Here is a 25,097-nt window from a genome sequence, read left to right as displayed (position 1 = left end):
ATCCTAAAATTTGTATGGAAACACAAAATACCCTGAATATCAAAGCAATATTAAGAAATAAAAAAAAGCTGGAGTTATCACACTCCCTGACTTCAAACAATGCTACAAAGCTATAGTAAGCAAAACTGTAAGGTACCAGCACAAAAACAGATACATAGATCAATGGAACAAAACAGAGCACCCAGAAATAAACTCTTATTTATATGGTCAAGTAATCTACAAGGAAGTGAGAATATACAATGGAGAAAAGACAGCCTCTTTAATAAATGGTGCTGGGAAAACTAGAGAGCCACAAGCAAAAGAATGAAACAGGACCATTTTCTTTTACCATATACAAAAATAAAATCAAAATGGATTAAAGAATTAAATATAAGACATTAATCATAAAACTTCTGTAAGAAAACATAGGCAGTATGCTCTTTGATTTTTTTGGATCTGTTGCCTCAGGCAAAAGAAACAAAAGCAAAAATAAATGAGACTACATCAAATTAGAAAGCTTTTGCATAACAAGAGAAACCAACAAAATGAAAAGGGAAAGAGCAATCTACTAAATGGGAAAAGATATTTACAAATGATATATCTGATAAGGGGTTAATATCCAAAATATATAAAGAACTCACACAATTCAACATCAAGAAAGTCAACAATCCAATTAAAAATGTGCAGATGATCTGAATAGACATTTTTCCAGGGAATATATATAGATGGCCAACAGACACATGAAAAGGTTCTCAACATCTTTAATCATCAGGGAAATGCAAATCAAAACCACAGTGAGATATTACCTCACACCTGTCAGCATAGCTATTATCAAAAGCCAAGAAATAACAAGTATTGGTGAGGATGTGAAGAAAAGGGAACCCTCCTGCACTGTTGGTGGGAATGTAAATTGGTGCAGCCACTATGGAAAACAGTACAGAGGTTCCTCAAAAAATTTAAGAGAACTACAGTATAATCCAGCAATTCCACTTCTGGGTACTTATCCAAAGAAAACAAAACACTAATTTGAAAAGATATATGCACTGTATGTTTATTGCAGCATTATTTAAAATAGCCAACATATGGAAGTAACCTAAGTGTCCATCAACAGATGAGTGGAGAAGGAAAATGTGATACACATATATACAATAGAATATTACTCAGCCATAAAAAAAACAAAAAACTGAAATCTTGCCATTTGCAACAACATGAATGGACCTTGACGGTATCATGCTAAGTAAAATAGTCAGAGACAAACACTGTATGATTTCACTTATATTTGGAATCTAAAAAAAAACAAACAAGCTCAGAAGTAGTTTCATCGATATAGAGAAAAAACTAACGGATGTCAGAGAAGAGGGAGATGGGGGGCTGCGTGAAAAGAGATGAAAGGAATTAAGAGGTACAATCTCCCAGTTATAAAATAAATATATCATGGTGTTGTAACATATAGCATAGGGACTATAATCAATAATAATGCAATAACTTTGTATGGTGACTTACAGTAACTAGTCTTATACTGGTGATCATTTCATAATGTATAAAAATGTTGAATCACTATGTTGTACACCTGAAACTAATATAATATTGTAAGTCAGTTATACTTCAATTTAAAAAATCCTGAGAAGTTATAGTTGCTTATATTTATAAATATGATTACTTGGAGAAGTCTTTGCAAGATAGGTTTTTTGCAAACTGCTATATGTTGGCAGCTGTAACTCGGTGATCTCCCTGCAAATTAAGTAAACCAGATTTTCATTAGTGAAAGTTGTGCTATATTGCAGTCTCACCACTTATTTCACAAAGATGGTTGCAAAAAAAGTTACCTCACTATGTTTGTCTCATGTTAACAATTAAACTATTGTGATAGAAATCATTTTAATGCAGACAGATATAAGATGCCTGGTTATCACTAGCATGGACATTGGATAACTTTATACTTTTATGTAGATTAGCGCTGAAAGAGTCGTTGAATTGTTTTTGAATTTAAAAAGGAAGATTACTGGAACAGTCAGCTTGTTAAGAGCTAGGAAAACAGAGTATAAAACCTCACTTAAGACACTAGAGCACCCACATATTTCATTCAAATTTATTGCAAACTATTCGAACATATTCTTGTAAAAATCATGTTTGCACTGAATGAAATACTATATATTTTCTTTGAGCTTTTCAACCAAGTTCTTCAAAGCTCCCTGTAGCAGGGATGTATACCGGGCCTGAGTCAGGACAGGTTAATCAGTTTAAAAGCCTACAAAATGAATCACTGCTGGATCTCTGGAATCTTGAATTAAATCCGAGGGGATTATATTTGGACAAAAAAATAAGGTAGATTGTGCAGTTTCCTTGATACCTTTAAGAATAAAACAGATTACCCATCTCTCTCCTGTCTGCCTGAAGAATGGAGTAGTTATCTTTTTCTCATGAACCCTCCCCCTCTCCTCAATACCATTAATTTAGAGAAGGGGAGCTCAAAAGCTTTACACAAGAAATAGTGAACCTAATTATCCACATATGGCGATTCAATTTTCCTGGTTATTTCCAATGATAATCGCTCATCACTGTCTGATCTTGCTTCTTCCTAACATCTCTGAGCTTCGTCAGGTCACCAGGTTACCATTTAGTTGCTAAAGGGACGGGGGGGGGGGGGGGGGGGAGGGTTATTTTTATCATTAAGTAGCCCAAATTGAAACTACCCAGTAAGTAGATGCTACCAAAACAAATCACTTAAGCATTGGACAATTGGACCATCTACAGGATCCGGCTGGATATTCTGAGCTTCCTCCTTCCTCTCCTTAAAGCCTAGAGGTAGCGGTCTTTTCCTTAACCTCCTGATGTTGCCCTACGGATTTATTTTCACGGCATTCTGAACGTTTGGGGGCTTAAGAAAACCCCTGAGTTAAAGGAGGGTTGGATTAATTTGTTGTGCTACTTTAAAATAAAACTGCGAAGTTTACTGAGTGGTGACTACTAACTTTTTCCAACAGGTACACATCAGCCTACAACTACTACAAGACGAAAAATTACAGTGGGTAGGTAGGAGGGGGTCGCGGTGGCGTTGAAACCACCTAGAGGTGCAACAGTCGTCTCTACCGGCTGGGTGACCGCAAGCTTCACAGGGCACCCAGAGCGGGAAGGCCGCGCCCTCGCCCCCAACACCCGTTACCGCGGCCAGCCTCTGGGTGCCGCGCCTACTCGGGAAGGATACGCTCCAGGTAGTAGGCGCCCTCGGCGGCCACCGCCTCCGCGGTGTCCCCGGCAGCCGTCGAGCCCATGCCCAACGCTTCTTCCAAAACCCGCAGGGCCGAGGAGGGTATCCCTTGCTGAGTAGCCATCTGAAGCGCTCCGGGTGCCTGCTCCTGGCTGCCGCACCGCGTCCCAAGGTAACCGCGAAGACGCTCGAGTACGAACACACACACGCAGCTCTCGCGAGAGTCTGGCATCCTTCACCCCTCCCACCGCGCGGGCTCCGGGCCAGGAAGGGCTACCCCGAGCCCTAAATGGGGGTGTCCTCTTCGCTTCCTACGTTACCGGGGCAACCTCGTTGCCTAGTTACCCTGAGCCCTCGGGATGCAGTTCCTGGACTGGACGAGATAAAATGAAGCAGTGGACTTGGTTTGCACACCTTTTCTTACCGAGGTGGCTTGGTTTTCTTCAGTTTTGACCCTAGCATTTGTTTTTCACTTCGTTTTCTTCTCTAAATTGTCTTTCTGTTGGTTCTTACATGCCAATCGTCAGTCCCCAGATTTTTAGGTATGTGTAGAGTCCTAGTTGTCCCCAGGGAAAACTAATGGAAAAGAGGATGATCCTCAGTACCTGGAGAAAAAAAAAAAAAAAAGTCCTAGAAATCATGAGATTGGCCCAGGGGAACTACCAATAAAGAACTAGGATGGTCACCCTAGTCAATTCCATTCTCGTACTCATTCAAAGTATTTATCTGGACGTCTGTTTCGTCTTTGGTTTTATACTCTGGGACTTGGAATTGTAGTTGTAACGTTGATTCTTACCAAAGTAAAGCCATTTCCATAAGAATTTTGAGGTACAAATTGTCCTAACATAATGTATAATAAATGATATTTGCCCAATCATGTGCAGTCCTTTTGCTATGACAGAATCTTTCTCGGGTTTATATTGTGTATGTATCAGAACCATCTACAGGGCCCTTTTATTTACGGATTCTTTTTCATCCCACATTCTGATGAAAATTGGATGCCAAACAGCACCTCATTATAAAAATTCCCATTTATTACCAAAAAACACATAGTGGCAACTTCTAATGAGGTGATAAAGAGCTTCAATGTTGGAACCAGAGAGGCTGCATTCAGAGCCTGGCTCCCCATTACTAACTATGAAACCTTGGGCAAACCACTTAATGCCTCCAGGCCCCAGTTTCCTCATTTTTAAAATGGGGATATTATTACCTACCTCAAAGTATTGTTGCAAGAGGTAAAACAACATAAAGAGTTGAGAACTCACCAGTCACACGGTAGACACTAAGAAATAGCTGTTATTTGTACTTAATTGTTTGGTTTGGTTTTGGGATTTTTTTTTTTAGCATACTCAAGCATCACAATTAGATGTAATAGTTAGAGAATTCATTCTTAGTAGTATTTACTCATTTAATAACTTACTCCTGTCATTGACTTCTCATATCAAACATATCCCGAGTGCTCATTAAGATTCAAGGAAGAATTATAAGGGGCTGAAAATTCAGGGAACTCTGAAATTGCGGAATCCACTGCTTTTCTCATAAGCCTGCTCTTCCTTCCAAAGGGAGGAATTTCCTCATCCCTCAAGGTTGTTTCCTGTAAGCACAAGCCTGAGATATGGCCTGGGTGAGGAGTGTCAGGGCCTTGCACACTCAGCAAGACATGTAGAAACATGAGAGAACCATAGAGGAGGGTGTCTCTGAACAATTAATGTATACTTTGATTTTTTTGTCTGTTATAACAGCTCTCTTATTTTTTAGAGGTAGTATGTCATGTTCTACAGATAGGTTTGAATCCTGGCACTTCTGTATGACCTTAAGTAACTTAAGCTCTGCGAGCCTTAGTTTCCTCTTCTCTAAAACAGAGACTTTAATATCCACCTTACTAAAATATAGATTAAATGAAATGAAATATGTAAGAAGCACTGAAGATCATGAAGAAGCAAAGCCTCTACCTACAAAAGTGAATCTTGCTCATTCAGAAATTTGAGCTTTTTTCTTTAAAGAAAAGTGTAATAGACATATAAGTTTCCATTCCTCATAGAGCTTTTTAAAATGGTTTCATTGGATATAGGGCTTAAAAATCACTATTAAATGCAAATAAAGTTACCCCCCCAAAAAAAATGTCCAGTATATTAAATATTTTCAATAAATGTCAATAAAATTTACTTAAATTATTGAAAGAATATGCCAGTCTCGAATTGGATATTATATTTATAAGGAACTTACATATATAGAAAATTTTTAAGACAAAACTTAAATATTTTTAGAAATATCCAGAATTCAAAAAAGGAGATCTTAAGAGTCATAAGAAAACAAATAAATTATGACCAGCATCCACCGTTTAAGGCAGAGAAGAAGTGGAAAAGATTGTCAGAAGAGCTAAAACAAAAAAAAGTCTGACAACTTAAAGAAGTATCATTACTCCGCTCCTCAAAAAAATGTGTTTTTAATTCTGGAAGTCTCATTTTCTAAGTGTTCCAAATAACCAAAGTTTTAACTCAGAACTACCAATTTGATTACATCCATTTCATGACGTTCAAATTTAGATGTCACCCAAGATGTTTTTGGCTTCCCTCCAATTTAAACACATTTCACAGGACCAGAGCAGCAGTGCATTTAAAAATTCAAATTAGTAGTGTCTTTAATACCTTACTTTGTAAACCTTTAGATTTCTACAATGGATGAGTAATATTTTTAAAAGCAATTAAATAAAAGCAAAAGTAATCTTAACAAATACAAACAGAACAAATAATTTCCTTCAGATAAAAATTGGGCTGCAACCTTCTGTAGTGATTGCTAATATCTTAAAACCAGTATGTCTTTGCAATGGATGAATTTGAAAATAATCCTTTTACATTGGAATTCTTGTTCCATTAATTGCTGGTTTAATTTAAAAGAAGTGTGAAAGCCTTACTAAGAAAAAGCAAAAACTTCAGATCACAGTAGCGGTTTCAGTTATAATGCTATCCTATAGTCCTTCCATTCGATAGTCCTTACTTTTTAAAATATTTTGCAATATTTTAAGTGTAAAAAGAAAAAGAAAATTGCCTTAACATTTTGATAAATGAACAGCAAGCCATCTAATTTCCCTTTGAATATGCTCCTGAAAGAGGTAAATAAAGAAAACCAATGGAGACAGTCAAAATGAAGCAACAACCAAAAAAGTCAAGTTTTTATTTCCTCCCAGACTAAATGCTCCATTATTGTAAAAGTGAAATTATTTTTAAAAGCAAAACCAGAAAAGAATCTGACAATGGATTTACTCTTCACACTTTTAGTTTCAAAGCAGAAAATACTCATATGTAAAGGTATAGTAAATTACTATTCAATTTTCAGAAGTTGAGTGTTCATTTGCTACCAGTAGAGCCCAAGCCATATACTGATGCATCTTTTTATGAAAGTAACTATCTTATTTTCTTTCGAAAGCTCACAGTAAGTGGTAGCCAGTTTTAGAATTTCAGAATTCATAGAAGTAGTGGTAATTGACTGTGGTCAGCCATACAGCTATATTTTCCCTTTTTTCACTAACAACTGTTCGCAAATTCATATCTCTTGTGTTCTTAGCCCATGTAGTTCAAATAGGATCAATCTTCTGACTTTAGAGATGAGCACATGACCCAAGCTTAGCATAATAAGGTTTCATTTCTCTTGGCTACAGTGATCAGCTGCCAAGTTGGCATGTGACCCAAGAAGAGCCAATGAGACATGGTGGGAAATTGTTGGAGATTCTGGCAAAAAGATTTATTTCATCCCTTGGGATTTAAGTTCTAGAGTTGCTAGTCACTTTGCAAGTATGAAGAAAATTTCTATCTAAGACTTGAGTAAAAATGGAGGACCGAGGTGAAAGAAACAGAAAACCTGAGTCCAGATAAAGTCACTTGAACCTCTAGTATATACGTATATATTTCCTTGCTCTGTCAGCTGATAGGGTCTAGAAGCAAAAACACCCCCATAAGCAATGATCAGACCTACCACCCAGATCTTGGTTTATTAATATCATTTTCCGATAAAAAGAAGAGCCAATGGAGAAATGGCTGGATATAGGGCCGGTCTGGGAATGTACAAGACAAGACTGGAGCATCTTATAGTGCCAGAAAGTAAAAAAGTGCCCCCCAACTAAAAATCCCACAAAAATGGGGTATAGCCAAGGGACACAGGAGCTAAGTGAAAAAGCCCCCCAAAATGTACAAAGCTAGAACAATTTGAGCAACAAAATTAATAAAGTAGTATTGGAAAATAACCCAAAGTATAAAATAAGTATCTATAATTTCATACTGATATAAAGAAATGATTTCATAAATAAATAAATAAATAGAAGAGAATGGACACATCTCCTGTGAAGAGAATTCCAAATAATGGATGTAGATACACCACATTCAAGGAATGGAGTATAACTCACCACTTCTTAAGTGTGCACTGCACATGATGATGACTTTCTTCTAAAGAGTAGAATATGGAAAGTGGGGAAAAAAATAAATTTACAGTGGAGAAACCTGACAAACACTACCTCAGAAACCCATAAACCCAGACTAATCATGAGAAAAACATGAAATAAATCTCAACTGAGGGACAGTCTACAAAATACCTTACTGGTATTGCACAAAACAGTCAGCATCATGAAAAACAGAGAAAGTGTGAGCCAAGAAGCTCCTAAGGAGGCCGATGATTAAATGTAATGTGGGATCCTAGAACGAAATATGGACATTAGGTAAAAACTAAGAACATCTGAATAAAGTTTGAACTTTAGCTAATAATAATGTATCAATATTTCTTCAATAATGTGATAAAAAATGTACCATATTAATGTAAGATGTTAATAATAAGGGAAACTGGATGCGGCTATATGAGGACTTTCTATACTACCTTTGCAACTCCTTGGTAAACCTAAAACTATTCTTAAAAAGTTTATTTTAAAAAAATTACTTGAATCTTGATTCTAGTGTTGCCTTAAACAAAACTCATCCCTTGACCCTTCTCTTATTTGGAATCATAAATTCTTTTTCCTTTAGCAAGTTTCTGTCGGGCTTTCTGTCACTTGCAATTCAACAAGGCCTAGCTGATATATTGACTCCATAGAGAATCTTTTTTTTTTTTTTATATACATTTGAAGATATATTTTACTGCCAAGGGTGTTTTTCTAAAACTGTCTGATATAACATACCTTTATGCATTTAAACCTGAAGGAACTTTTCTTTTTCCCACACAGGTGGAAGAAATACAGTTTGCTTTCACACATAGGAAAAGAACTGAATGGCCTATTTTAGAAGGCACTCTCCTCTATCTTGTCCACTTGTCAAGCACTTCCTCATCTACAGACTGAGAAAAGAAAGATAAAAAGAAGTGGTTGTGACCACCTAGAGGGGTGGGATAGGGAGGGTGGGAGGGAGGGAGATGCAAGAGGGAAGAGATATGGGAACATATGTATATGTATAACTGATTCACTTTGTTTTAAAGCAGAAACTAACACACCATTGTAAAGCAATTATACTTCGATAAAGATGTTAAAAAAAAAATTTAAAAAAAAGAAGTGGTGAAGTTAGAGGGAAGAAAAATGGCAGTGGTTGGAAGGAGAGAGGAATTGCACGGAGAGCAGTGAGGGGTTGGAGGTGGAAGTTGAAGAAGGGGTAGGTAGAAGAGGAAGTCTCACTTGGAGAGCATCACAAAAACAAACAAACAAAACAAAGCAAAACTCATGATACAGAGAAAACAACAGTGGTTGCCATGGGGGAGAGGGTTTGGAGGGTGGGTGAAATGGATGAAGGGGGTCAAGAGGTACAAACTTTCAGTTATAAAATAAATAAGTCATGAGAAAGTAATGTAGAGCATGGTGACTAGATTCAATAGTACTATAGTGCATATTTGAAAGTTGCCGAGAGTAAATCTTAAAAAGCTCTCATCAGAAGGAAAAAACCTTGTAATTTTGTATGGAGACTGATGGTAACTAGACTTATCATGGTGATTATTTCATGGTATAAATAAATATTGAATCATTAAACTGTACACCTGAAACTAATATAATGTTATATGTCAATCATACCACAATAATAAAAAATGATACATTTCCTTAAGAGTATATTTCAGACATTGACCCACATCAGTAGATAGAGAAATGGCACATTCTTTTTAGTGACTATATAGTACTTCTCTATATAGCTATATGATAATTTGTTTAAGCAGACTTCAGGGCATTTTCTGCTTTTATTTCAAGCCTTGACACTTCACCCAAGCTGGGAAAGAGAACAATCATCTTCTGTTCGTTCTTACCAAATCTGACTAGAGTGGAAAACACAGGAATGTACCATATGCATGCAAGGAAATGTTCTTCCTCTCATTTTCTACCTCTGGTATTCCTTCAACCAATTCACTGTTGAGTATTATATGGAAGCTCCTCCTACACACATAAAATATTTAACATTTAAAGTTTTCATAATTAGTCTGTGTTTTTAAATGTTTTTTAAGATTAAATGCAACACAATTAAAGGTTCAGAGAGAATTCTAAATTTTTCTTCTGGCAAAATTTCCCAACTTGTTTTCTTATTGTTGGTATTCATGGGTGTACTTCTTCAAACTAACAAAAAAAAAAACCTCACTAAATTTTAAAAAGCTAATGCTTAGGTTGTGGTGATTGGTCAGTTTTAATAAACAGAAGTGTTAGAATTATTTGCATATTCAGCAGAGCTCATTTTGTACCATTCTTTGTAACATTAAAGAAACTGCAAAATTGTAAGAAGGGAAGACATAGAGCTTCTCAAGGTCACCTTTCTAAATCAACTATAATGTGACTAAAGGTTAGCAAATCAATGAGTGAACATGTGACTTTTCTTCCTTCATGATTCTTGGCACAGTTGTGATATGTGAAATGTCTTATGTAGATCAATGGATGTAACTAAACATGAGGATGCAGAGTGTAGCAGGAATTATATATGTAAGTGACTATAGCCCATATCAAGGTATTTGGACATCATCCTAAAATTAATAGGAGGCCACTAAAGGATTTCAATAAGAGAGGAAAATGGCCAGATTTTAGGGTTTATAACCTCTTAAAAAACTATTTGTAACTTATGCTTTTAATTAAATATATAATCATAAATAAATGCATTTATATGTACATATATACACATATATGTGATTATGTATATATTAAATACAGCCTTTTTCATTTCTTTTTTGTTTGCATCATCCTTCCCCATCCCCTCACCCTTCCACCATATCTGCTCACTCCCACCAAGCTTATCCATGTTAAAAATATGATGTCTTTCTATATTTTTCTCATTTGTAACCCACCATGGCCTCTAAGCATCACTTAATATTCTTGCTGAGTGTGCCAGATTACAAGGTTTATCGCGGTCGCCTGATACTGAGGAGTTTCTCTAGTTATACATGTAGCTAAGTAGGTCAAGAAGACCACAACCTGATTATAAAGCACAACTTGACCACCAGGTAACTGCTTGCTCTCCAGAGGGAGAGAGGCTAGATTATTTGTATAAATAAAGTTCACTTTTTTAGTGGCTGTACATTATTCCTTAATGTACATATAATACTATGTATTTATTATAATACTATTTATTTATTTAACTTTCCACCATAAAATGCAACCATGAGCAATAATAAATAAAATCCACGTACATGTAACCTTAAGTAATATTGCTTCGATTTCTGTGGTATAGATTCTGTAAAATGGTAGAAGATCTGCCTCAAAGATATATTTATTTTTAATTTCAGTAGTTGTTGCCAGATTATTTTTGCCCAACATTTTAAAACCTCACATTTACATCTGCAGTACATACATGTATAGATTTCCTTTAATTTTTGACTCTACTGGGGGTAACATGACATCTCAATATTACATTAATTTTCACTCCCTGACGACTAGTGAACTATAGTGTCTCTTTCATGTCTGTTGCCATTTCAATTTGCAATATTGTAAAGTGTCTTTTACCCTTTACCTCTTTTCTATGTTTTTTGTCAAATTGTGAGAGCTGCTTGTAAATGATTGACATTAGGTCTTAGCCTATCAATTTTGTTACAAATATTTGTCCACATTTATCATCTTGTTATTGGCATCATTTATAATATATTTTAAAGTGAAAAAACTTTCGATTTTCTTAAAGTCAGTTATGGCTATATTTTTTGTCTTCTGGGTTTACAGTTTTGATTAAGAATATTTTGCCAGAATTTAAGTGTGGTAAACACTCTCTTAAAGTCTTAAAACTCTCAAGTTTTTACTTCTTTATTTTCATTTTTAAGTCTTTAATTCATTTGGAGTTTATTTTTGTGTAGGAGATAAATAGATTCCAATTTTATTTCTTCCAGGTGGATAGCCAGTAATACCAGAACAAAAAATACCAGAAAAAAATTTTTTTCTTTTCATTTGAATACATAATTTTATACATTAAATTCTTCTTTTTGCTGAGATTTATTTGTGAAATATTTATTCTATTCCTGTAACTTGTTTGTTTCTTTACCAATACTGTATTTATTTGTATTTAGTGGTTTTTCCATTTTGCTGTTCTGATATCTGGAATGTCAAGTTCCTTTTCAGGTTTCTCTTTTATTCTTAGATCTTTTGGGGCAATAAATATTAATATTGTTTTATACATGCTCCTCCCCCTAAAAAACCACATTGGGATTCTAATTAGAACTGCATTAAATATATATATTTAGGAGAATTGACTTCCTAATAATAACATCTTCCTGACTAAGGACATAGTAGTCCTTTCCATTTGTTCAATTTTGTTTTATGTCTTTCAATAAGATTTTATATTTTTATATTGAAATATTTCAAACATACATAAAAGTATGACAAATCATTTAATCTGTACCTTTTACAGAGATTAAATATTTTCACTTGGGAAAATATTTTATATATAGCAACTCCCAGTTATGATGATTTCCTTGATTTAAATCATTTCATTTTGTCCTGTGAAGCATTTTTTATGATTTCATTTCATTTGACTTATTTAATAGTTATTGAATTTAATCAGTGTCCTCTAAAAACGATTTTCAGGTAAAATTCTATTTAGTTTTTTTGTTCTAACTCATTTTTGATCAATATATCTGTATTGATTGCTTCCTCTTGATATTTTGCACTACAAAACACCAAGTAAATAATAAAGAAACATGGTACATTCAAATAAAAAATTTAATAAGTTAAAATCCCAATTGATTCAGGTTTAATTATTGCATAAGACCTTCTATTTCTACAGACTCCTATTGCCTTCTGTTCATCCCTTCTTCCTTTTTTTGCCTTTCTCATATTTAAATTACAGGCTATTTGAAATTCTATACGTGACTTTTTTGTCTTTAGAAGAAAGAAGTTGAGTCAAGGATGTAATACAAGAATGTGGTCAACACAAAACATATGTATTGATTTCTTCTATGTACAATGCTCGGGACTAGGCATCAGTGATAAGAGGGGAGTAGGAATTTAAAAATATATAGCCCCACAGACGTAGAAAACAAACTTATGGTTACCAAAGGGGAAAGGGTGGGTGGAGGAGGGATAAATTAGGAGTTTTGAACTAACAATACACACAACTATATGTAAAATAGATAACCAACAAGGACCTACTTCGCACAGAGAACTATACTCAATATTTTGTAATAACCTGTAAGGGAGAAGAAACTGAAAAAGAATATATATACATATATATATACACACACATATATATATACAATATATATACATATATACATATATATCTGAATCACTGTGCTGTACACCTGAAACTAACACAACATTGTAAATCAACTATACTTCAATAAAAAAAAATTTTTAGTGAATAGCAGATGGTTCCTTCTTCTGAAAGTTGACAATCTAATAGCTGATTCTAATTTGAAATATTACTCAAGAAAGAATGGCTTTTATAGCAACATATAATAGCATAAAATTGGAAAATGTTACCAGAACAAAAAGGGGGCAGAAGGGAAATACAGCTTGAGTTAAGAATACAACAAAGACTAACAAGAAGAAAAATATCCAAAATTTAAAAGAGAAAAAGTGCATCATATAATACATGATGGTGTGTAACCATATTGAATATATTTTGAAGATAAGTTTAAAAATGTACCGTGTCATGATTGAGTTTCTATTTAAAACTGTAAACTGATCACATAATTTCAAGGTACAAAACAAGCATCCTTGCAAACAGTTCTCTAAGTATAGTGCTCAGACCAGGAGCACAGCATTACTTGGGAACTTGTTAGAAATGCAAGATCTAAGGCCCAGTACAGACTTACTGAATCAGAATTTCTGAGGTGAAGCCTAGTAATGTATTTTAACAAGCAGTCCAGCTGATTCTTATGGACACTGAAGTTTAAGAACCATTGCCCTACCATATTTTTTCCTACTAGTTTTCCAACAGGTGACTTCAATGTATCTGGATCTAAAGTATGCAAAAAAAAGTGTTTGTAAACATGTTTGGTACAGTGCTTTTGAGTGGTTAACAGATACAGGTGTTGTCTCTGGACACACAAGTAGTTGATGGGGTCTCCAGCATGTGCAGGTAATCTCCTTAACAAACTTTGATCTCTAGATAATCCAGCCCATCCTTTACTTCCCAAACACAAAAGCTTTTCCCAGTAGATAACTATGCCCACTGTTACTTTAATTACTATCCAAAAGGGGTCAGGTGACATTGCCTACAAAATGAAACATTAATTCCACCTCCAAAATGGTTACTATTTACAATGTCCTGGGGAATATCTGTAAAAGACAAGAAGAGTACTAAGTTGTCTCCAAAACAAAGCAAAACATAATAAAACAAAACCTACACAGAGAATACATTTCAAAAATATATAGCCCCACAGACGTAGAAAACAAACTTATGGTTACCAAAGGGGAAAGGGTGGGTGGAGGAGGGATAAACTTTGATCCTGTATGACACTTCCTAAATATCTGAGGAGACAAATGAGAGAATTAATGAAATCCAAACCCTGCTTTTGCTACTGAAGTGATGCACATGAGTGCATAGGGAGTATCTGAATGGATTTCATCCAGGTAAGACTTGCATGTATGTTAAGTAAAATAATACAACCCTTAAGGCTAAAAAATTCTTATATATAAATATACAGAGTTTTATCTATTAATTTTCCTGACTCTTACATAAAAGTGTCATGAGCATATTATGCCTCTTAACCTCTTAACTGATAATAAGCCTCATTATCAGTACTAGAGTTTCGTCATCATCACCTGGCAGGACAAAGGCAGGTGAAGACCTAGAAACAGCTTTTTGAACTGACAGTTGATGCCTGTCAGAGTTGTAAGACATAGAATTGAGGAAAAACCCAAGGACAAAAAGAGAATATTAATGATTCCAGGCAATATATCATAGTCATAAACACTGCAAGCTCTGGAGCAAACATTTACCAGCAGGGTGACATTGGAAAAGTTACTTAAATTTTGTGAGCTTCAATTACTCATCCATAAAATGGGATTACAAAATAACTTATATGGAGTCGTAGCAAAGTTTCTGGAACATCGTAAGAGCTCAATAAATCTTGTATATTATTAATTATTTTTATAGACTAATCTAAGACCAATATGCCTCCTGGGCTTAGCAGATCTGCCAAATTTCAACTACTGGCATAATGATAAAGCCGAGCACAACTTTCTCTGAAGCATGTGCAGATGTCTCTCCCTGGATTTCTGTTGCCCTAGAGTTTCTGTTTCAACATTTTAAGGAATCGAGCAAGAACACAAAGCCTGAGGGCATTAATTCTCAAAGTGTGTTCCAGCCATCAGTAAGGTAAATTTCACTAAAATAATTCCTATATTTCTATTTATATCTGTTTTACAATACAAGGTAGCTCTCCCCAGTACAGCAAAAACCTTAGTGAGGAAATAACAGGTCGTCCACGGAAATGAGAGTCCCACAACTTCTCAAATAAACTTCTCCAAATTTAGTGAAATTGACAATGAATTATCAAATGAACTGAATTTAACCTGGATTTCATCATACTCAAAATATTTGGAAACACCTATTATCTAATCACCGAATTAGAAATGTGAGTTATAATGTTGCAGTTAATCAATTCACAGTCTTGAGTTTCTGAGACCTCAGGAAGAATCCATTTACCTTTCTGATAGTCAAATTCTAAAACCAAATTATTTCTACTTCACCTCAATTTGACAATTAAATGCATGAGCACAAACAAAATTTGTTATAAAAAGGACACAGTATACTTATATAAGGAAAATGGCATAGTATGACACTATCCAAAAATGGGAATTAGTGATTAATTTTGTAGAAGTTATTATGTGTTTCATTTCTTTAAAAATATATTTGCCCTCAAACTAGTTCAACAATATACCTATAGAGCTACTGAACTGGGACTTATACCATTATTTTTCAGCCTGTCAGGAAATATTTTATAATTGTAGAGAATTCAAAAAATAAATCAATTGCCCAAACCATTGTAAATTGAAATTTAAAAGCCAAGAAGTAAATCAGCATTATGTCAGAAGTATATCAACATTTTGGGGGATTGATGGATTTTTCCTTTTGATATAACCATCATTATTGTCCTAGGAAACTTCCATCTGTAAATTCGGAAATATAACTTCTTCTTTCTCATTCACCTCCTCTATCATCCAATTGAGTGTTCAATTTTTTTCGTTACTGACCCTTTCATCCATTTCTTTATTCATTTTCACAGTGCTAAGTTAAGTAGCAAAAAGTTCGAGTGCTCACTATTTAAACGTTTCTGATAAGTTGTATAAATACCTGAGTTATTTCACATATGAAAGATACTGCAGTTCAGCTGCCACAACTGTTAACAAAGGCCAACATCTGACTTTAAAGTTACCTTCTATTGTGACCTCCCTCCAAAGAGATTGGACTATTTTCTGCTAAGACTATGGAATCATTACAACTGAATCACAAAGTTTAATCAATCTATATCTTATTTATAAGAAATGAAAGTTTTTGACTTTAGAAGAAAAAAATCTCTCACAATTGAATTTACTTCCACACCAATAAAAAAAAAAGTTAAATCAAATGTGTAACAGTTTCCTATTTAGAGTTGACCTTTACTCAGTGAATCACATATAAGATCCCGTTGGTATACTTGAAATAATGAGTTTTGAAAGGAAAAGAATAGGGAGAAATAAAACTCATGGTGGAACTATAAGTAAAAGACAAAGTTTGATTCTTGCCAATGTGAAAATGTAAATTGTTCATAAAATATTGAAGGAATATATATTATAAATAAAATCTTGAAAATGAAATCTGGTATAAAACTAAGAGAGAACAGATCAGAAAATATTAGAGAACATTTCAAAAAGATAAGTATTATAAAACCCCAACTATCTAGAACTCTTTGAATAATTTGTTATTTTGGTTGGTCAGATTTTTACAGGCATATAATGCTTTGCCTCCAAAAGGTAAAAAGTAAAATTTTGGTACATGAATGTTTCTAAAAGGTATTGTACTTTTCTCTGAATTCTTTAAAAAATTCTCTGATTTTGCTGAAACTCTAAGTCACTTTCCAGATGATGGGGCACCATTGTTATGAACATCTGCTATTTCACTATCCATAAATCAAAGGTACGTAAGACTGACTGATTATTAATGTCTCTAGACTTTGTACTTTGTGATCATATAGCTGCTTTCAAATAATTATGTGGTTTCCTCCACTGTAAACTTTTCTCTTACTTCTACATGCTCTCAGTATGCCTACATATAAGGACCTCTCTAGAGTTTTATTGTTTCTAATCTGTAGAGGACATGTTAGAATTGTGCAATAATAAATGCCTTCCAAAAGAAGACCAAATGAGGGAATTCCCTGGTGGTCCAGTGGTTAGGACTCTGTGCTTTCACTGTGGAGGGCCCGGGTTCATAGAACTTCTATTCAGGATAAGTAATATAGTTTGCCAGTGAATTCTAAATGTGTGAAATGTTATCATTTGAGAATACAATTAGCATCAGAAAATTATATATTTGGACTCAGACTCTTAATGTAAACCAATTTATATAAGAAAAGAAACCCTTTAATTTAAACAATAAATAATATCAGTGTTTTTAAAGACATTTATCATAGACAAAAAGTAAATAGATAAATTATAGAATAATCATTTTAAATTGTTACAATTTGTGCACTTATTAAGAGAGATCAAGAACAAACAAAAATTTGTTTCAATAATTTTTTTACATATGTGTTTGAAAACCTCAGAAGCTTAGAATCATAGTTTTAGACATAGAAACTTTCTCCTTTCCTTTAGAGATGTCAGTCTGATGCATGGACCAATGTGTAAGTTAAAGGTGAAGCAAAGAGAACTGGAAGCCAATAAACTCTTTAGGTTTTTGCTATTCTCATTAGGGTATGGATTAATTACTTCTCAACAGACTAATTCTAATGTGTGTCAACTGTCAACTCTTACACAAAAACCACCTAAAACACTGTTCATCAAGCAAAGCTAAGTGCATTAAATTTACTTCAGCAAGGGAGATTATCATCTTGACAGTCTGAGTAATATTTCAAAAGTAGAGGTTACGGAAGAATATTTGGAATGTTGGGAGTCTGCTTGCAAGTGGCTTAAAGTGGAATTTTAAGAAGGAATCTGGTTAGAATTGAACAAAGTTAATGCCCTAATAGATTAGGATCAGGGGTGAAATTCTTAAAGGAAGTCTTGATAAACTAATTGATGTCCTAATAGGTGAGTTGTTTATTCAGCTGAGCAAACTGATGTTGTGATGAGGAGATAGTTATTTGCCCAGATGAGCGACTTGTTTGCCCAGAAAAATTGCTTTGCAAGAATCTCTTGAAGCAAAGAGCAAAGATGTTTATTGGTTTGGAGTCTGATTTAAAATTTCCTGGCTCAAACGAAAGTAATGTTGACATAGGTAGCTTCAGATTACTGTGGGAGGTTTGGTCTGACCTCAGAAAAATCACCTAATCGCTTAGTCTCATTAGCAAAATGAAGCCCAAACTCTTACTAGGCAACCGGAACATCTTGAACAATTTATCAGTCAGCCATTGCCACAAAATTATGGCCTTACAAACCACTCCAAAACACAGGAGCAGACACACAGTCAGATGTTCTTTCTTGCCTATGCATTTGTGAGTCAATTGAGGTTCAGCTGATCTAGACAGGGTTCAGTTAGGCTTGATCCCAAAGTTTGGTTAAATCCAGGCATTTTTCCAGGTGTCTTTCATCCTCCTTGACAAGAGGTTCCACAAAGTATGTTCTTCTCTTGGCAAAAAGAAAGAGAACAAGAGGGCAAATTCAGCCCTACAAAAGCCATTTCAGGCTTTTGCACAAGTCTGTAGTGGAAGCTCTGAGAGTTGGGTTGTTTCTTATTTTAGTGCAAGTGCCTGGCTTAAGCTTTGATTTCCCAGGCATCCATTTCAAAGAGGCCCCCACTTCAAAGATGGCTATCTTGAATAAATACATTGCCCATCACATGACTAGATAAAGAACCAGGCTTCACCATCCCCCTCCCTTCCCAGGCTCCTCTGTTTTAGAGATCTTGGTTGGTTTCAAAAACTGACCATTTGGGCCACTAATTTTTCTCTTCCAGCGCTTTAAATTCTTGCTCTTATGATGTAAATTCATCAATAAAGAGTGAGCCTTCAAAACCCCACTTTCAACAGAACCCTAGGATGATTCTCTCTTTTCTTTCTCTCTCTCTCCCCTTCACTGTGTGGCCCCACGTGTGCCATGTAATTTCCAGGACTTGTAAGTAATAAACCTGTTTTTTTTTTTTTTTCAAAATTTCCTGATGACTATTGCTGAGGGCATCTTGCAATCACAATGAGAACCACAAAAGCTGAGCAAGGCCACAACATTGGTTATCTATAGGATGAGACCAGCATACAATAATGTCACCTCAACTAAAGCCCCCATTGACAAAAATAAAACTCAAAAATCCAATCCAAACATTTATCCAAAATAAAGCTCAAAAATCAAGCCAAGAAAGCACCTGCCATGAAGCCATATCAAGAACTGCAGAGTTGGAACCCAATAATTCAACCTACCAAATTTTTTGAAAGAAACACTCTTAAATTTAGCCTTCAACCAGCCTCTGTCAGAGATGGTTTGGCAAATTAGAAAGTCTCTGTGCAGGCATAGAAAAGTACTCAAATATAATTAACATGGATAGTTTCTCCCCTACATCATTCATTATATCGTTCCCACAAATCAGTTTCTAGCCTTTTTGAATTAGAATCTGATGACGTTTTGGGCATTGGACCAATTAAGAAAAATAGAAAATACTGAAGTACTGATTTCACATGAGATTGTTTCTATGTTAAATCACTTAAATGTACCCAATAAATCTATCAGCTTGTAATGAATATGTAAGAATCTTACAGAGTTTATATAACTCTATCTATGAGATAAAACAGCTTCAGTGCCCCTTGATTATTCAAGTAGCCCCAAAAGAGCTTTCACTGTTCAAGCTATATCCTTCCTTCTTTCTTGCCAAGCTCTCAATTGCTATTTCTAAAACTACCATGTTCTTTTGCTCCCATGACCATACACTATGTTTTGGGTATAATTATAACAAAACTAATGAGTACAGAGTGAATTATAAACTACAGAGCAATTATTTAAAATTCACATTAAAGTAATTAATAATTCAAGTCAAAGTTATCAATGTACAGTTATAGTTTGTTATTTCTAAGGAAGATAGTCCTGAAGTGGTTTTGGCCATAAGTCCAAATATTAGCCCCCGAAAGATAAGGGTGTCAAATTATTGTGCCCTCAGTTTACCTGTAGCCAAGACACACTACTGATATAACAAACGACCTGGTGATAAAGCACTGTTTTTTAACTTTCTTGATAATATCAGTAATTTACTAACCCTAATTAATACATAAATGATAAGAATAGATAGGAGAACTAGCAGTGTTGCTGAGATACAATCTCATGTTAAGTAAATAACTATTCTGAAGCTAAATTTTAATTCCAAAAAGTTCAAAAGAAGTCATTTGGTCTACAACAATAACATCAATAGTCCCACATTATACCAGAATCTTCTATCATACACTTACAAGCATTATTCATATTAAATGTAAAAACTCAGAAGTATATTGTATCACTCCTACTATTCACCTTCTCCATATTAACTATTATTTTTAAAAACCTTATATAATATTTCTATTAAATTTTAATAATACATTAAACTGGTTCATTTATTTTAAATGATCCTGAACTCCTCCTTATGTCTGGTGCTGTACTAGGCATCAGAGATACAAAGCTGAAGAAAACTCACCTTGGGAATAATTGGAGTTTTACTGGAAAAGTGAACAGGTATATTTCTTTTATTCAATCATAGTGTGAGAACACCCAATAAAATCAAGACTCTGCTAGGTACTGCCAACTGTCTTGGATGAATAAGACATGATTGCTGCCCTCTAGCAATCAAGTGGAAGGACAACAATTAGAATACACAGCAGAAAACAGATGCATAAACCAAATACTATGGGGAATTCAGAGGATGAACCTATCAGGCTTCGTGAAGGATCCATTTTTTAACTTGTCTTAAAGAATGTAAAGTTTTCAGAAAACATGGGAAAAGAAAGAAACCATTGCTGGTAAAAAAAAAAAGGCATTTAAGCAAAAGTAAGAAAACAGGAAAGAAAAGAATATTGTCAAAGAATAGTAAGTTATTTGGTTGAAACATTGGAGTAATAGAGCGTGTCTTAGTCCATTCAAGCTGCTATAACAAAGTACCACAAACTGAGTGATTTATGAACAGCAGAAATTTATGTCTCACAGTTCTGGAGGCTGGGAGGTCCAGGATCAAGGTGTCACCATGGTCATGTTCTGATGAGGGCCCTCTTCCTGGTTCATAGCACTTTCTCGCTGTGTCCTCACATGGTGGAAGGGGTGAGGGAGCTCTCCAGAGCCTCCTGTATAAGACATTAATCTCATTCATGAGGATTCTACCCTCATGACTTAAGCACCTTCCAAAGGCCCCACCTACTAATATCGTCACCATCAGGGGTTAGGATTTCAACAAATGAATATGCCGAGGACACAAACATTCAGATCATAGCAGAGAGGAAGAATGAATAAGTAGTTGTAATAACTGTATGAAATACAGAAGGCTTTTCTTGTTATATATTTGCCACTCCACAATCTAACCCCTTTTCTATATCACCCCTCATACACTCCAAGTTAGAGAGTTGCTTCTTTGGTGGTTTTAGGCTGTGTTGGGAAAGGTATCCACCATCCCATCATTCATGTAATCCAGCCTCAATGGCCTTCTTCTTGCTCCTCAGACAAAGCCATCTCATTCTTGCCTAAGGTCTTTGTGCTGTTGTGCCTTCCTCCAGGAAACCTATTACCCACACAAACAACCTACATGCTATTTTCTTTAAACCTTTTATTTCTACTTGTGAATTGTATATATTCACTTTCTTATTGGTTTAGTGCCTATTTTTACCACCAAACAGGGATTTACCTTATTCATCTCTGTTGTTCAGCGCCTAAAATAGTGCCTCAATCTTGTTAGACCTTCAATAAGTATTCAGTGAGTCAATGAAGAAATGAATTGGTAACTTTTATTCTCTAGCCTCTAAGAATCCCAAAGCCAGGAATAAATTTCTCAATAACAGTCTTGAATAGTATCTTCAAAACCTAGTCACCAATCAAAATTAGAAGATTTTTATAATTTGTCAGACCAAATGAAGTTACTGAGTTTTATTATTGCATGTTCATACTTAATTCATAAGATTATTAATAATCATTATTTTTAATTAAAATTAGCTGAAAATATTTTTATTTTATCTTATTTATAGAATAGAAAATGGAAGTACCATGATATCAAGATACAAAATGAAAATAGAGACACTCTGGCTTATAAAAGTGAAGGATATTTTATTGACCGTGTGATCTCCAACAGCCTCCTTGGACCAGTTAATGCAATGTGTCTGTTCTTGCTGAAAGAAATAATTTTCCATGAAAGCTTATATAAGCAAGGCCCTTTGTTCCAATATCATAGTATCTCCTTGGTTTCCTGGTCAATCCAGCCCCTTCCAATACCATAGCCACCTATATTCAGGTATTACTAGGTGAGGTAGAAGTAAAGCTTTTGATATTTTATGTGCTGCAGAAATTAGGCTATAAAAAACTCTAGATGCATCACAGGTCCTGACTGTTTCATGTCTGAGATTGCCATTCCAAGTGCATGTCCTCCCCCAGCTGTCAGGAACCTCATAACAAAATCCTAAATTACATAAATTCACAGAGCAGCTAAGGATAAAAAGATCTCCATCAACATATCCCCATAAACACCAACCAGGTTGTAAAAAAAGAAAAATCTCCTTGAGGGAATGCTTTGATTGAGTGAAACAATGAAAACTGTAGGTTATAGGAGAAGGTATTCTCCTGCATGAGGACATTTTCAAGGAGGAAAAAAGGCAGACAGTTCATCACAGTTATAAAAAAAAAAAAACTGTACTAAGCAAGTCAATCATCAAATGCAGTTTTACCCTCCTGTGTTTGAATATCAAGCTACACAAAATCTGTTTGAACCATATACCTTCCCAATATAAGAGATTTCCTTTAAAATCTGATACGATATGAACTACTATTACTATAATATTAATAATAATACAGGATTTCCTCCAGCTTAACAAATGAGGAAACTGTGCACAGAGAGATTAAGAACGTCCCTAAAAATGCCAAGCAACCAAGTGATGGTGCTGAATTACAGCCCTGACCATAGACTCCAAGCAATTTGATTTTCCTTTTGCATTTAGCAGGCAACATACAGCCCCAGTTACTAGAGCCTCAATTTTCTTCAGTCCAGAGAATGTCCTTATTTCATAATAACTCTCATCATCTCATGTCTTAAATGCTTACTGTCTACCAGATAGAGTGCTAAATACTCTGTATGGATTAGACTCAACATAACCTATACAGTAGGTACCAACTCTCCATCTTACAGAAACTGAGGTATAGAGAAATTAAGAAATTTGCCCATGATACTCCTTTAAACATATGCTTGCCGAATGATCCAATTTAGTTACTTACCCAATGAAATGCGAACATATAGCCACATCGGGACTTGCATATAAACATTCAAAGCAGTTTTACTTCTAATACCCAGGAATTGAAAATAACCCAAATGTCCATCAACAGATGAACAGATTAAAAAAACAATAGTACAACAGTCAGTGAAATACTATTCAGCTACAAAAGAAGTATATAATTGATAGACCTGCAGCAATATGGATGTTCTCAAAAACATTATGCTGAGCAAAAAAAAAAAAAAAAAAAGCCAGATACAAAACATATAAACTGTGTGATTCCATTTATATGAAATTCTAAAATTTGTCAAACTAAGCAAGAGTGTTCTTAATCCAGTGGAAATGTACCATGCAATTAAGTGCTACAAAATACTTTTTTTCTCTGTATTGTTTTGGAGGGAGGGAGCATTATTAGCTTTAAGATAAAAAAGTAAAACTAATATGTGGACTATTGCTAGGAAATTCTCTTTCCGTTTTTCAGACATAATGAACCCTTTATTCTCTACTTGTTTCCTGTGACCCAATATAAATCTCCTGCTTCCATCTTCTCTCCTCCTCCATCTCCCCCACCATCTTTCCCTGTGGCAGGAGCTGTGGTTAAAATAGGTTTGCTTTAAACTAATGAAGTTAATGTTTCATTTCTCTTTATTTGCATGTCACTTCTGAGGCCCTGGGAGAGACCATCGGAATATATTTTTCACTCCTGTAAATTCTTGTAAAATTTGCAAAAATAAGATGTTTTAACTACCATTAAAGAAGATGTCCATCTCTTTCCACTCCAATGTCCTCCCTGTCATATTTCCATCTTGTATAAGGGTGTATTGCAGTGGCCAGGGCATTTCGGTCCTTCTGAGAGAAAGGCAAGTAGAGAATATATTTAGTTTGGGTAAAGTGGGCTACGTTCATGGGGTTAGCGGTCAATTCTGTGTATAATTACATTATTGCTAGCCTTCCTGGTGTACCATGCCCACTGTGTCCCCTTATTCACTTACTCCAGGATGGAGACAGTAATGTGAAAAGCTAGAGGTTATATTTCTATATGAATGTGTCCTATGGCACCAAGAACTAAAAGAATGTGTGAAGTGGAAGAAGAAAAAGTTTGAAATGTGTGGCTCTAGAAGCTAGTCTCTAGGGAATTCTTCCAATAATCAAAGCTGTAAAATTGGGAGCAAAGGACTCAGTTCTCATGGTTGACTAGTCAAAACAGAAATGTACTCCTGTCATGAATGAACTCAATAATGCCACATTTACTATGATTAATTATATTAAACACTCCTCCCATTTTATCTCTTTTTTGATGGCAATTAGGTGGCATAGAATTTATCAGAATTCCTGTACAGAACACCAATCTATAACACTACTGAAAGCAGAGAAATGTCTGTATGCAAAATCACATGTTTTATGCATTGCAATATACTGGTTCACAAGAATAACAAGTTGTGAGGCTGAAGTAAACCTTACTGAAATATCAAGAATAACCAAAAGAACGTCAATTTACCCATACTAGAGAAAACCTAAATGATCTAGTCTTTCTATAAAAAATAATGTTAAAAACTGTAGAGGTTATCATAGAATACGTAGCCAAAAATGGAGTCCAAAAGAGTGTTATAAACAGCTAATTAACAAACGTACTGTGTTTTTCTGGATTTTATGATATTTGTAGTATTTGTCAGCTTTTAAAAATTTGTGATTTATTGTAATTTCTTTTTTCTCCTTCTAAATAATTATTAACTTATTAGTAAAGCTTATAGTTTTATTTTTATAATTCTGTATTCCTTTTCTTAAATAGGGGCCCCAAAGCGATATAACTTCAAGCCCTACAAAACTGAAATCTGCCCCTGAACATATTATAAGCATTCACACAGTGTTTTGGAGTCTCAAATAAGGAATAGAAATAATATTGGAACGATAGAGTACACGAGTATAATAC

General features: G+C 34.8%; 1 protein-coding gene across 1 annotated transcript in view; it reads right to left on the bottom strand.

The window, feature by feature from the left end:
- Nucleotides 1–8,518, bottom strand: part of SPAG16 (sperm associated antigen 16) — a gene marked incomplete at its 3' end in the record, with an annotated part of 901,411 nt that extends 892,893 nt beyond the window's left edge. Inside the window, exon 1 of the mRNA XM_082467474.1 lies at nucleotides 3,185–8,518. Within this exon, the coding sequence (XP_082323600.1) occupies nucleotides 3,185–3,419 (235 nt within the window). The 5' untranslated portion in view covers nucleotides 3,420–8,518. The remainder of the gene's footprint in view (nucleotides 1–3,184) is intronic.
- Nucleotides 8,519–25,097: the final 16,579 nt, after the last annotated feature.

Source organism: Balaenoptera physalus (assembly GCF_965194825.1).
Source record: "Balaenoptera physalus genome assembly, chromosome: 6".
Classification (NCBI taxonomy): domain Eukaryota; kingdom Metazoa; phylum Chordata; class Mammalia; order Artiodactyla; family Balaenopteridae; genus Balaenoptera; species Balaenoptera physalus.
Note: the sequence above shows the minus strand (reverse complement) of the source record. Positions and strands in the feature narration are given on the sequence as shown.